General features: G+C 41.9%; 2 protein-coding genes across 3 annotated transcripts; both read right to left on the bottom strand.

Annotated features, from left to right (window-relative positions):
* Positions 1–3555: 3555 nt before the first annotated feature.
* Positions 3556–5873, bottom strand: LOC1275299 (transcriptional activator protein Pur-alpha). The gene has a single exon (XM_314537.5). The coding sequence runs from the start codon at positions 5863–5865 to the stop codon at positions 5020–5022; it is 846 nt and encodes a 281-aa protein (XP_314537.5). The 5' UTR covers positions 5866–5873; the 3' UTR covers positions 3556–5019.
* A 1905-nt stretch (positions 5874–7778) lies between these two features.
* Positions 7779–14643, bottom strand: LOC1275300 (ORM1-like protein). Of its 2 annotated transcripts, none has more exons than XM_061659589.1 (4): positions 14393–14643; positions 14169–14320; positions 13943–14087; positions 7779–8905 (listed from the first exon to the last, which is right to left on the bottom strand). In XM_061659589.1, the coding sequence occupies exons 1-3, from the start codon at positions 14561–14563 to the stop codon at positions 13952–13954; spliced, it is 459 nt and encodes a 152-aa protein (XP_061515573.1). In that variant the 5' UTR covers positions 14564–14643; the 3' UTR covers positions 7779–8905; positions 13943–13951. The 2 variants fall into 2 exon arrangements, with proteins under 2 accessions (XP_061515573.1, XP_558099.4); XM_558099.4 differs by lacking the exon at positions 7779–8905 and adding an exon at positions 13609–13856.
* Between the last annotated feature and the right edge of the window lie 832 nt (positions 14644–15475).

A 15475-nucleotide genomic window follows, 5' to 3' on the forward strand; every position in this document is an offset into this window, starting at 1 on the left:
CTCGTTTGGTTATACTTTTTTTTCATCTACTCCTTTTTAGCTTCTTGACTTAAACTTTCGCTTGCTTTATTTCTCAACATACTTGCCACTTTCTGCTTGCTTTCGCGTTGTGAATACATCTATCCGTTTTGTATGTTGTACGGGACAGTTTTTCTTCTACACTTTCCTGGTTAGTTCTACTTTCAATAATTTCTTCTACCTTTTCATTTGTTGCGCCACCGTTTTTGGGCTATCCGTTACTGCCCATTGTTTGATGTTTTGCCACAACGTTTGGTCGTTCTAGGTTTACGTATCGTATAAACTACAGCATGTCCCCTCATTGAATTTCCCAAGATATTGTTTGTGTGTGTGTGTTTTTTTTTCGCCACGACGATATGCCGATTGGCCGAATGGATCGATTTGGGGCAAGCCATGCACAGTGTGATCGAGGTTGCTTTATTCTAAACGGTAACACACTCGATAGCCTCGATATACGCGTTTTATTTGCGGAAGGAGATTTGATCTCCGAATGTCTTCAGCATCAGCTTACAAGTTGTTTGTTCACTATTTCTATATCGCCTCCAACGTCTCACATTTATGGTCTAGAGAGTTTGTGCTTGTTGCACAAGGATTGATCACGTTTGTTTTTGTAGTGTTTCGCTGTTTCATTGTTCTCACTGCGTCTATGACCATGCTTTCCTAATAATATCTCCACTTTTTCTTCCTTTAATTAAAGCTACTGTATGTAGGATGCGGAGTTTCTGGGAAACTCTCTCGCTGTTACACAACGGGACGAAATCGGAACAAAAGGATACGCTACTGATCAGATATTAGCTGATATTCCAGTGTTTGGAAACCCGCATGCTTGAAGTTGGTGTACATTTCCATTGCCTTCGTTTTTAGGCGAAAATTAAAGGTGCACTTTCTTCTGCAGGAGTGCATGATCACATTTTGAAGTCCGTTTGAAACGGAATGTTGTTTCTGGAGGTGAAAGAAAAATACAAGCATACAAGCATTCTCAGTACACGCCGCCTGTAGTTCATCCTTCGATTGGATCGATATCATCAAATTCTTTAACATAGTGGTACAGTTAATGGGGGAGCACTAAGAAACGAAATCAGGAAAATATCCACAAACACACACACGCGGACACTGAGCTCCACCGGAAACTTGTACATGAGTGTCAGGTCATGTGCTTGATGTTTGTTTGTTTGTTTGTTTGTAATTTAATCATCTTTTCATCTTTCTTTTTTTCTTTTTTACAACTTTATGCACATCGAACGTGCCTGTGAGCCCCCATCAGCTTTGCCGGATCCTCGAGATGCATACACTTTTAAATGTGATCGCTTAAAAATCGCACTATGCGATAAGTGGTAGTAGTTGTCGTATAAATTCGAGAAAAAACGGTTCTATTTTATCGTGGCGGCTTGGTAGATATTTCGTGCGGCTCATTTTCCTATCTTATTTATCTTCAATGCAGCTGCAGTGTTTCGGTTCGGAAAAATGAACTATTGCTCTTAACCATTAATTGTATTCGAGAGTGTGTTCTTTGGGAACGTGTGTGGTGTGTGTGTGTGTTTTCGTTCATACCATTGTGTTATAGTGTGCTTAAAGGCTCGCTTAAAACTCCAACCGAAGGTATGTTTTTTTCCAACATTGTGAAGGTTTGCGTATTTCACTTATCAGCATAATCTGCTCTTTTCGATTGACCATATTTTTCGTTTTGCGCATTAAATGCCTCGAATAATTACCCTATGGTAGTTTCTCTTAATGTAATTATATAATGTTGTTCTCTTTTTTTTGCTCTTTAATTTCTTTTTCTTCCTTAGTTTCTATTCATTTCTTTGTTTTTCATCTATAATGCCAGTTCTTCTCATTGTTTTTGTCTTATATTTTCCCTTAGTTTTCTTCTTTTCTTCTTTCTGTAGCTGGCAAGTTTTTGAATGCGCGGACGAATTATTCTCCATCCCATGCATACATACAGACAGTGTTTCGCTGCTTGCCTTACAGATTTTGCTCACACCCTATGTCTTAAGCTGATTTCTATGTATTCTCTTCTAGTTTATTCGCTATAATAGACTTGAAAGGAAACAACAGAATATAAAATTTCACAATATTTCATAATAGATAGAAGTCGGTAGAGTTTAAGACTTCCTTAATTGTAGCAATTTGGTTTTAGATCCATCTTTCTTATTTTGTTTGCATATTTCGACTCTGAGATGCGTTGCAATGTTATTGCATTATAATCTTATTGCAATGTTTTGTTGGTAGTTGTTCACCTTGGTTCGCTTTTATTTATACATATCGACTTCAAAGGTTCTGATCGCTGTTGTAATAGGTCTTGGTTGTGTCATTTATTGGCAGGACGACTCAAACATAACATTTTCTCAATGTAACTGCAACTGGTGCCAATTAGTTTGTTAAAACCGAATGAAAAAGTAGGCAACCGAACGCATGTGTTGTTGAATGTTGCCAGTAGGTACAGTGTATAATGTTTGAACTTTAGGCTGCGTAGTGAAACGTAATTGAAACAACTAAAAACGCATAATAACACTTACATTAATGATAGTTTGTACTTAGATCTCCATTTTCCGTACACACAAGTACATGCAACTGTAAAACTTGTTTTACAACATCGCTTTTGCGCGAGGTTTTCCAAGAACACACAACGAATGCTTGGCTGTCATTTATAAGGCTAAGCATGGTATGCGAATTGTTCAACAAAGGTGAATGGCTCAGTAAAACACAGTACAGTAGAAATTATGCAAAACATTACTTCTTTCGTTTAACACTCTTTAATAGATGTGCAAAAACTGCTTTCAATTGGTAGAACCTTTATATAGAGGTATTTATAAAAACGAGATAATGAAGAGAGTAAACATAAAACACAATTTAACAAAAGCAAAAAATATTTGCAGTTTTAAATCTATATTCTATGCCTTGTTGTACACAGCTTGTTTTTTTTACAGCAGTTTAGATTCATCTTAAACGTCACTTTTTATCTATTGTTTCAATTGTGACAAAAAAGGGGGTTTTCTTTCATAGTTTCTCTTCTGTGTTTCTTTGTATCGTCGTTTCAACTGCACTATTGATCTTTTGCTTTACGAAACATTTAACAGTAATATATATTGACTTCGTTATAATTTGCATTTTCTGTCTAAGTTTTTCTTTAACCATCGTTTTCTTAGCAAACCACCAATAAGTAAGAAAACCTCTTTTCATTAATAATCGAACTTAAATGACATTTGTATAACACGTTAACAAGAGTGAATGTTAAAATGCTTCTTAAATTATCTTTTCATTAGCAGATTACACCAAGGCTGAAATCATTGCGGTACTTGCAAATTAAAAATAGAGCCTGTTGTAAATGAAAAATAAGAAATCTTCAATGTTACAAAACAACTAAAAGTTGCACTGTTAAGGTTAAAAGAGTCCTATACGATACTAATAGCCGTACAAATGGTACCTTCCAATTTCATTTCCATTTACTGCAATTACTTTTTTACTGTGGTATCTTGTTGTGTTTTAATTTCGAGCGTATATGTATTCAATAATGGAAAAAAAACAAATACAACGTAAACTAGCAGTACACAACAATTTATTTTAACTTTTTAGAACAGTTTTCTTTCCACTTGCTGTCAACGTATCCATATATATTCAGATTTTATCTGAGTTTTCTGTTTAGTCTCTCCCCTGTTAATGTTCGGGGTATTTTATCCGTAGTGGCTTTCTCAGTGTTTTTTTTTTCTTTTTTCTTATTCGGTTCATTCGATCCTTTTGCATTGCGAATGACGGATTGTATTGTTTCGCAGATTTGTTAACGCCCCTTCAATTGTGATTATAACCTTTCTCTTTCCTCAGTGTCGTTTGTGTGTTTGTGTAGCTCAGCTTGTGTGAATTTAAAATGGTTTACCCTTTTACTCTAATTATCGGTTATGCACGATAAGTTTTTTTTACAGAGAAACTCCCTCAACATTTTCTACTAAAGACTGTAGCTGAGACGTTCTTGGCTTGGTTAGCTTAAAGGACAGAATCCAAATCCAGCCCACACAGGTAGAAAAAGAAAGCTTTCACAAACGATGAGACGATGACGATATACAGCCACTATCCATTCATTCGCGCTTAAAAGAGCGTTTGCTGTTTAATATGTCTGGTCTGGTCTAGTTTTTCGCTGCCCCACGTGTAAATAACACGAGACATAAGTAAATTAAAAAAAAAAAAACTAAATAAAGTAACAGACGCAAAAATAAACAATCTTACACAACAAAAGCCTAAGAACAAGAAAACGAAACATAATGGGGAGAAAATGTGTAGCTTATCTTTCTTTTCCTATCTGGCATCTTGCATTTTCCTGCTAAATCGATAATTTCTATCGTGTTCTACGCGCATCTTCATCTTTTTTTATCATTCGCCATTTCCACTACAAGTGTTACCATTCTCTTAATATGCATTTTGCTATTAACTGTTGCTGCCGTTTAACGTTTCCTCAAACTACCTGCAACCACCACCATGTTCAATTTAGCTTCAAACTACCAACCAACCAATTCGTTTGTCCTAGATTTTAACTGAATTTGCTCCCCAGCCACTAATTATACCCAACTGTACTTTTTTTTAATTATTTGTTTGCTTTTGTTGCTGTTTTGTTTCATTCTTCAGCTTCCCTCTCTCATTTTCGTCACTTTGTGAATGTAACGGATGTGTAATGGTGCATCTCATTCGTTCGAATTTCATTCATCTTTCCATGGTCTGCTCTCATTTCTATTGGGTCTACGGTTTATTAATATTATAATCTTTATTATTATTTGTTTGTTTGTTTTTTTCTTCCTTTATATTATTCGCTCTTTCTCTCTCGCTCTCCCTCTTTCTTTTTCTATCTCTGAACTGTATCTTTCTGCTATGCTTTTTCATATAGTTTGAATCTGGGCTTGCTGTATATGTTTTTGCTTGTTTGCTTGTTGGGGTTGCTTGCTACTAGTTCTTCGCTTATCTTTGCTTGTTTGTTCATTTTGTTGTTGGTTTTCGCTTCATTAACTCAAAATTTTACATATTATTTGATGTTTGCTTTTGTAAAGTATTATCGGCAGTGATTGAAGAAGTAGTTGACTCGGACGTTTTCTTCATTTTGTCACAGTAATCGGTGAGGATGTCGCGGAACCGTGACCAGCACTTTTCCGGCACCGTGATCGCGGTGCGGAAGTTGCTTTTCACCTCCGACACCCGCATATATATTCCCCGGCTATTCTGCCCGATGTCGAAGTAGAAATTTTTGTTATCGACCCGCATATGGCGACCCTCGGGCAGCTCGCCCTTGTAACCACCATCGTTCGTGCCGAACTCCTCGAGCAGGTCGGTCAGCGCGTCGCGGAACTCGATCATACCCTGAGCCGGAATGGCGATCTGCGAACGGGGCCCGCCACGCGTGATCGTCTGCGAAACGCGCAGAAACCGGCCCCGCACGTTCTCCTTCAGGTCCAGATAGTACCGCCGGTTGTCCTTGATCATCATCTCCGACTTTAGCTTGCCGTCCTCGGGCACATTGTCCGGGTTGGGCGGGCCGAGCGACGCGTAATAGTCGCTGAACGTCGACAGATGGTCCCGGAACTCGGCCGCGGTCGACAGGGCCAAAAAGATCTGGCTGCGCCGCCCGTCCGCACCGATCTCGGCCACCTTGATGAACCGGCCGCGGCGATTCTGCTTCACATCCAGGTAGAAGCGCTTCGACTGGATCTGCAGCATCTTCGTAGCCAGCTCCTGCTCCGTCTGCTGGCTCTGCTGGCCCGAGTCGAAGTCGCCGCTGCCGCCCCCGCCCAGCACGCCTCCGCCGTCCATCTTTTGTGAATAGTCCTTTTGGGCGCCTCCGTCGTGTCCACTACCAGTGTCGGACATTTCCGAGGTGCCACCGAACCAACCGAGAGTCAGATTAAAGTTTATTTTCTAAGCCGCTTTGGAACCGGTAAAACAAGAAAAGTGACAGGGATAAGGCCCCTGTGTACTAGTAGTAGCGCTGGTGCTACTACTACTGCTGCTGCTGCTACTACTACTACTGCCACCACCCCTCTTCGGTGATCGCAGCCCCAAGCCCGCTTGTCCGACGGTTACGAAAGCAAGCTAACTGCGGCAAAGTTTGCTATAAATCTAATACGAACAAAAATCGTCCTGCTGCGGCGTCAATCGTTGTGGTGAGTTATTCTGCTGACCTGACCTGCCTTGTGCGTGACAATGGTGGTGCTGAACCGCTTGGTTTACCGGACCGTTCGCGCGGTTCCGTCCGATCCTACGCCTCCGCCGGCCTCCACCAACATATACCGTCCACCCGGCCCGGCTTACAGCATCCAACGTATATCCACAGCGCCTTCCTGCACCTGCCCGTTTATCGTAATCCCCTGCAGCACCGAAACGGTAGTTACTGTCGTTACATCTGCCGCTCCCTTTAACGCGCAACGCAACACATTCCTCCTCCGTTGCTATTGGTCATCTGCTAGACGCTGAACGCCACGCATTAGTGAAGATGTGATTTTGCAGCATTCAAAGTAATTCTCCACGGTCGGTCTTGTTACCTGCTACCTGCCTGGGCGTATTCACTGTGAGCCTAAAATGTGTACATACGAAAACAAGAAACAAGATGTAATAATTTGTTCTTTGCAAACCATCAAAATGGCAATACAACGTACGTTGAGTAAAGATTCCAGTAAAGATCATCGATGACCGCAGATTGGACATATTTACACCAAAACCAAAGTGTATATGTGCGTGTGTACGTGTATGTGTGCGAGTGATATCCGAAAAAAGCACCAGTGATTAGAGGGAAGATTGATCCATGCCAGACGTCGCCACAGCATACAAACATGAAAAAAGGGGGAAAGAACATTATTATTGATCAGTTTAGCATGACAGGAACAATATAGAGTTGACATTAGCATGACTGCAAGATGCACTAGATTAGGTGTATTAATTACACCCTTGTGAACTTTGATCCGATTCAAACTCCCCAACAACTATCCCAGAAAGTGGGGACCATCCTGCAGAGTAGTTCGCTAAATCACATCCATGCCACCCTGTGCACGGTGTTTATTGGGGTATTCCAAAAGCCAGGTACTGTACACGCACGTAACCAAAACACACATACACACACACTCCGCTGTCGGTGAAAAAGACAGATATTCAAACGAGCGAGAACTCTTTTTACACCTGGTGGAAGGCCACCTTGACTGCCCTTATGTTGCTTTCGCGGAGGGCAGCTGCTAATGATGACCGGTTTTAAACAAAAATGTATCAGAAAGCGTGGACTTTTCAGCAATAGCAGATATTTTCCCTGTTCATTGCTTTACCATTGTTTTTTTTTTTTTTTGTTCTATGCAGCAGGATGAAGTTCTACGAGTCGAGGGCTTATTATGATGATGTGTCTTTTCCCTGGCCACGGTGACACTTCACGCTAATGATACACGCACTTTTTCCTACTCGTTATCACATGCACGAGGTGTTTTCTATACAAAAATCATATTTCCTCGCCCGGTTTCTTTGCATGTCGGGTTTATTGCCTCCCTATGCGAAGGAAAATAACATTCCTTTGCAGTGTGGAGTTTGGCACACTGGCATTCCTTAGGAATGGAAGAATGGTTTCCATTAACAGAACGCGCCTTGCTCCGGCTGATGTTTGAATGATGCTGACTGGCCCCGGTGCGTATGCGGTTCTGTACTGAAATCGAGTTTATCTAATCGTACTAAACTTCACCATTTTGATACTATTAAGCGTCTGCCTAAAACAACACGCTCTTGGCACGCCAAATCTACACACCAACCTGAAAAATCACTGCAATTGGTCCGTTTAAATAACGTCCTACAAGCTCGATAGGTAGCACAGAAACGCACGTAGAACGTAAATCTTTGCCGTAACGAGATCCAAACTAATTACCGCGCCGAGTTTTGTACTGTCAAAAATGTTGGCTGCTTGCTCTACTGCTGCTGCTGCTGCTGCTGCCAAGATGACGGCTGACGACAACGAATCGCTTTTTTTACACACAGTCTCGCTCGCGTTACAGAGAGCAGACACGCACACAGTGGAATACACACGCACACACACACATGCACACACGTACAATAATTTTGTTTCTCCTTTGCACCGTCGTTTCTTTTCACGCGCTTTTTCCTTCACTCAAAGCATTTCAAATGCTCTCAACATTGCATTACAGCAGCAGCGCGCTTGCATGGCGACAGTCACCTTCGCGAGCCGACACGCACACACACACACAAACACACACGTTCGCACAAACGCTAATACACCGCACCGAGCTGTACGCACATTTCGATACAGCTGCCTCCGCGTCGACAGGTTATTCGCTCGCCATTCTTTGCCACTCTCGCTCGCTCTCTCACGTTCTCCCTTTTTCTCTCGATAATCCTCTTTCTAACACTGATTCTCTCTCTCTCTATCGATAGAAGCACAACCACCACAGACGACAGCAGCACGGTTACGTTTTATACTAAACTTTTCCACTTTTTTACTTTTGAGAAAAAAACCCAAAAGCAACTCCACTTTTCGCCCAACACACACACACACGGACACGTCTTTGAAAGTTTGGAATTTAAATTCCATTTTCTAACATCTTTAACCCTGAAACACTTGTCTCACCCTTTTATCCATCCATCCAACGTACCGATTTATAGCGATCAGCTGAATTTGCTGCTGGTGCTGCTACTGCTGCTGATCCGGCGGGGTAGCAGTCCAGCTCCCGCCTCTACCACCGCCTCTACACCACCAGGCCTGTTCCGAGCGGGTTTGCCGCAGCCTCACGTCCCGCTACGGGGCGCTGCTGCTGCTGCTGCTGCTGCTGCTGCTGCTGCTGCTGCTGCTGCTGCTGCTGCTCCTCTTGCAGACGGACCTGACGGGCGTTAATCCGTTTTCAGCCACACCGTTTCACACGCGCACCTACAAACAGTTACAGAAAGAACAGATAAGTATGCACTAGGGACCCAAGAAGTACGATTTACTGCATATCGCACAAGGAACTAACTCTGTTATTTCCTGCGACCAAACACACTTTGACGGACGATGGTAAATTTTCGACCAAGAAAAGTCACAACTGTCAAGCGCAATTATGAGAGCGAATACGCCAGCAAAGGGCATAGAATGGGAGAGAATGATAGGAAGAGAACAAAGAGCGAGCGAGAGAGAGCGAGCGAATGTGTGTTTCTCGCACGCAAGAGATTAATCGTTCGCTCTTCTTTCGTGCATTTCTTTGTTACGCACTCTCTTGCTCTTGCTGCCTATTTCCCTCTCGCTCTGTAGCTCTCGCCCTTTATTGGACTCTTTCATTTCATCTCAGAGAAAAGGAAAAATATTCAAAATTTTCTCCATATCACCAAGGATATCCACTATTAATTTGTTTTTTCAACTTTTTAAAACATCAATCCGTTTGGATGATGGAAAACGTACTTCTGCAGCAACAATGGTACTCTACATTGATTAATAAGCAGCTAGGAGCGCAGTGTACGGCGCCCGTTTTGAAACGTACCAGGAGTCTCCATCCGCTTTCAGACAAGAAAAAATTGGTCCTGCGGACGAACTGTATCCGCATGCGATGATCACGCCAATAAGGTTAATGATCTTGAGGTTAATGCATCAAACGATACCATTAGCCTTATGACTTTGGGACAAGATAAATACAGTCAGCGCCATTACGATAAAAACCATACCAAAGCATGTTAATCGATGAATGTACGATTTTCTGGCTTTTTTATATGAAAATCTAACAGCAGCTCTAACATTTTTTTCTTCTTGTTGTACATTTTTGCAACAAGGCTGGACAATATATCCGCATGCAATTACGCCAAACTAGGGCTGCAGCAATGCTGGACCAGTGGGAAAAATCGATACGATACTGATTTTAATTATACATTCAATGTCACGAAGCGACATAGGCTCTTGCCGCTCAAGTGCGCGCACTGTTCGCAACGGGATGCAAAATTTATCCTAGAGAGAGCTTCATCCGATCTGTTTTGCATGCTGACCCACCAGCAACCCGTTCGGTATTGAACAAACGGAACCACTGTGTCATAAGGAACAGGACGAAGAATGGGGGAAAAACGTTGAGGCAAATTGTTTGCACTGGTTTGTATGTACCGCTTCGGTTTGAATGCACTTGCAGAACTGCTTATAGTGGAGGTGAAGGAGTAGAGGGCAGTTTGCTGCTCCCTCCCACTTTGCTGCAGAAAAGACATGAACAAACACAATGTGGCGATTAAATCGATACTCTATACAAATTTTGATCGAGTCTTGCCATCCCGTAGGAGGCCCATTAGAAACGGGAGGATTGTTAGTTCAGTGCGGTGTAACAATTAGGCAAACCGTTTAACCACACGTACACTTGTTCTTTCCATTCCATTTTTTACACCACACTACTGAAAAACGTTTTTTTTTTGCTTCTTAGTCGCGAAAAGGGCACCGTACCATGGTAGTATTATTGCACATACCGAGCTGTTGTATGCTGTGTGTATACTGAACGCACTCACCATGGAGTGCTACAAATGTCATTGCTTTCTCAGCGAAATATAAAAAAACACACATACACACACTCACATACGCATACACATTTCACATGTTCATCATATGGCTACCGCGTTGCACGGAAAATATAATCTTTATCCTTGTCCTGTAACACAGCGCACGTTGCATGAGAGAGGGAGAGCCGTGAGAGTCAGAGAGAGAGAGAGCGTGAAAATCCTCCTCCCTTAGTCCGGCAGAAAGCATACTCACCCCGACCGACCGACTTGTACGCTGAGAGCAAAGGAAAACTCGCTTTTCCCAAAGAGAGCCAAAATTATGGTGAAGAATTGACGGAAGACGAACGAAAAAGAAGAATTCAGTATCGACAGAAAACGAGGCTGGTAGCGAAAAGGGTTTTTATGCTTCTTGCGAGACATTATTTCATAACTCCGCACACACACACACGCAGCTCCTCCCCCTTCCACGCAAATAAATGATTTTCCATCCTTTTTCGATTTCAAGAAAAGAGGCAAAAAAGTCCACTTGCAATCGCTGCTGATATGGTGAATACACGGACACAGCTTTGATGTTCGGTTTCCATTCCGTCACCTTTTGCCCAGTTCCGAGCGAACTTCCCGTACTTTGTCGGTCGTGTATTTCCCAGTGGGACCCCTTTCCGGGTTAAAAGGATTAGAACGGATTTCACTAACACTAAACGTACATTATAAATGATGGTACGAGCATAGGGTCCGCATCGTTGCACATACACACACGCACACACACACTCATAGATAGAGCCACCAAGCGTCTCCACCAGTGGAAAAGGAATGAAAGGCTGAGAAGATTTTGTTTTTTTCTCCCAACTTTTCACCAACGACTGAAGGAAATGCTACCGGGGAAAAACGCAACACAGACAACTGCAATACGGGAAATGCTTTCAACCGGCCATATACTTTACTTTCACACTTTCCCTACAGTATAGTACCTGTCTAGGGTAGTAAGAGTACCGCGGTAGTGTCTGCGGACAAATACGCCGATATTACTGACTTGCGCCAATGCTTTCGAATGACTGAGAGTGGCGTACCCGTGTCGCTGGCCCGAAAGCGAAAATCCTCACCACTCTCGGGACACCAGAAGGACATTCCGGAGAGCCACTGAACCGACCGTGGCGCGTTGTTGCACGAGAGCGGGCTACAGAAACTGTATCGCCGATGGTGGCGACTTTGGCGGAAAATACTATAATCAAATGACGAAACGGCACGTGCAGCTGTTAGGAAGTTCCACTGTACGGCCGTCTAGCTTCCCCAACCAATGGGGTGTAGTCGAAACGGTTGGTTGGGCATAATGACACGGGAATGACACTGTGCAGTTTAAATTTTACATTTAAGTTCCGGTGTAGCATCCGGATAAAATCACCCAACATCTCTTGTAATCGCACTTAATATTTGCAAATTTAGAAGAAAACAATTAAAAACAATGTTAGATGTACATTAACAATCAATTTTTACAATCAAAAGTGACGCTCACTAGAATACCAAAAAAACTGCAAGGACATATTTTTAACAAAATCATTGACAATTTTCCTGTTTCTCTTTTACATTTTTAATCACGCTTAACACCTGCTAGAAACATTCATATTTCGAAATGGTTAAACATTAATCAACCACTAATTTTTCCCCACACTTGACGCCATCTTGCAAGGAAATGTTCGATACGACGAGGCCAACCATCGAAATTATCCTTCTCAATGCAAAGCATTTCCCATGCGTTACGTTTCTCATGCGTACGGCTTCGATGACACCGCCAAGCAAGGAAGATCACGCGTCACGCACACTTTTTGCTCCGCTGTACCCCAATCTACCATCCCTTCATGTTCCTTCAACCACCAACTCCATCCCCTTCTTACGCCTGTCTGGATGGCATGGCTGGATAAATTGATAAAGTCCAACCCCTTGCGCGTTCCTGCCAGCGGATTTGATGTTGTGTCGAGAGCGCCGCTACTGTTGCAACTACTACCCCCCCTCCTTTGGCCCCTTTGGTTGAATGGTCGATCGTTGCCTACCACAACAACCAAACCGACCAGCTCGAAAATCCCTTGCGCTAACCGCACAGTCAGGTGCGGTAGCGTTTTGCGTGTGAGCTTTCCCGCCACATTCCCCAACGGCATGCGGCTATAGAGCTCCGTCCGTTACTTTCGTGGGATTGTGTGCGTGCGCAACACCCACCCACCCACCCATCGAGGCGTTTTATTTTTTGGGGTGTTAAGGGAACGGATACCGCGGAGCACGGCACAGCACAATGCCCTTATTTAACTTCTTCTGTCTGTTCCCGCTCTCCCCTGGTTCGCTCGGTATTTCGCCAGCAGCCAGTACACGGGGGGTCAACGAACTGCGACGCACGACGTTTCTCTGGTCAATGTCATTACAAAACTTTTTCGAGAGAACCCGATTCGATCGGTGATTTTTCACCAACGCGATAAGCGAATTCAAACATGTTGATGGTGCGTATAGCCTGAATCGTCCAAAAAGTGAGCCACAGTTTTTATTTTGTCAAACACATACAAAATTGTACTCCATTTAAGTCCAAGAGGGCTCGTCCTTGGTGGAGCATTAGTTTTTTTTCGACTGGGTTTTTTTTTTCTTTCGGAAACTGACCTAAAACGGAATGGGTTTCGCTTCTAATTTAACCATATGTAAGATTTGCGTATGTGGCAGACAAAGAGAAGAAAAGAGAAATACTTTTAATGAGAGAAACGTTGCAAATGGGAGATATATAAATAGAGAGAGAGAGAGAAAGCGAACTGATTTAAAAAAGGAGAGTAGATTTGAGACTGTATCCTACTGCGATTAGCATGGTAGGAAGAGCGAACACGTTTGGGCACAACAAAGTACACCATGATGATCCGAAGACTTGCCTTTGTTCCGCACGTGCAAGGAGCGTTATGTTGCAAAATAGGATTTCTCGAATGCAACGCAACATCTTCGCCTGTGACACTTTGTTTCACTCTCTTTCTCTCTATTAATTTACAAAAACAAAAACAAAAATGTTCGGTTGATGTAGGACATGGAGAACTTTAAAGGCAATCATTTTAATCCATAAACATTCTATACACATGTGAAATACAATTCGGCTTTATAGTGTGTATGTTTGTCTTAAAAATATTTTTACTTTATTTTATACATTACACAGCACATTTAATATAGCCCATGAGAGTTGTTTCAGAAAGTAAAACAAAGATTCAGTTTACATCAACATTATGTTTGTTATGCGTAATTTAACGAGTAAACTCGTATTCGATATCCATTTCATGTAGTCACTATACTCTATAGTCTTTTTTGTTCACAATGAGAAAAATATCGTTCAATTTACAGTCCGATGATTGCCGTTTCTGTACCTACATCCAGAATTCATGGTTTTGAAAAATGTACAGAATTTTTACAATTACGGAATCGTTTAGGACCATGAAATGAATTCACTTACCAACCCTTTTTAGTATTTGTTTATACCAAACAGGCGTACGCCATGGAATTGGGGCAACTTCGGTACGAGTACCACGACGAGCGAAATAAAGTTGACAATAAAATGATCGATATCGTTGCGCGTGTAAAGACACGTCAGCAGGAACCTGCAATAGGATTGACAATAGAGCCGGTTCTTTTTAACAGAAACTTTGCATCAAAAGTAGCTAACTTGAATGGAAGCTTACAAAACGATTGGAGCTGCGGTCAGGAATTTTCTCGTCGTCGTTAACTGTTCGCCACTGTTGATCTGCTCCCAGTGCGTGTACTTGCGATTCTCACCCGCATCGATGCTCATCCATGGGGCGCCCTTTATGCAATGCAGGAAGTACAAATGGGCCTGTAAATCAGTTTTTCAAGAGAAAATAGTTTAGCCTGTCCACGCACTCTGTTCCATACCAAACGCACTTACCAGATTGTGTGCGATGTTCGTAATTGTCCACGCGTACGGGATCTGCACAAACGGTATGGCCAGCAGAACAATGTGGAAGATGGTGATGCCTAGCACGTATGCAAGCCACAAACCACGGGAATCGAGCCAGGATGCGTTTGGATTCGGATCGCCATTACCACCGGCAAGCATTTTTGCTATAGTTTTAGCAAGCGCCAATCGAGAACAGTTCCAAGCGCAACAAATAGCCAGCTGACATTTGATTGTTTGTTTATTTGCGTTTTCTTCAAGGTAAGGGTGTGCTCTACTGTTTTTTGCACATTGGGTTATTCCACTCCCTAAACTTTGGCCAAAATTTGCGCAATGAGATGTGATTTTAAAACATTCAAATTGCTCACAAAATAAAAAATAAATAAACATTTTACATTTCTGTCTATTATGACAAAAACTTGTTCATTCTTAAATTTAATAATACTCTTTTTCGTCTGATTGAACTTGACTAAATGAATCAAAATTCGAAAAAGTACAAGTTTAATAGAAAAAATAATGTTCAATCATTTTCAACGACCTTTACGATTGGCAATGAATCATTCTTTGATGATAATAATTGTTGCACTAATTTTTACACCAAAATTCTATTAAAATAATAATTTTGGATTGATCAGCAATTTGGATTTACTACCTCTACTGTGGTTGATTTTGAAAATACCGTTGAAATCTGGATTGCTGGAGAACTTGAATTTAATTGATTTTAAATCTGGACGACCTGTTAGCTTTCGCTACCTGTATTAAAACAAGTAATCTAACAAACATACAATTGAAATGCAACGGACAACTCAATTATGGACAATCATGGTGTTGCAGCTCGCAATGAAGTTAATAAACAAGTGGTGCTCGGTCCTGATCTAAGGTAAGGTGTAATCGAATTGAAGGTCCGTATGCCATAACAATCATTATTATGGAAAAAAAATTATTGAAGAAAACTTTACATATCATATGTTAAACTATTCAATCGATGAGATGACTTACACTTAGTAAAATGTCTTAGAATCCCATTTTCGATGCATTTCGTACTTTCACGATTATGCACATTGGTTATGTTAG

Source organism: Anopheles gambiae, chromosome 3 (assembly GCF_943734735.2).
Source record: "Anopheles gambiae chromosome 3, idAnoGambNW_F1_1, whole genome shotgun sequence".
In the NCBI taxonomy this organism is placed as follows: Eukaryota; Metazoa; Arthropoda; class Insecta; order Diptera; family Culicidae; genus Anopheles; species Anopheles gambiae.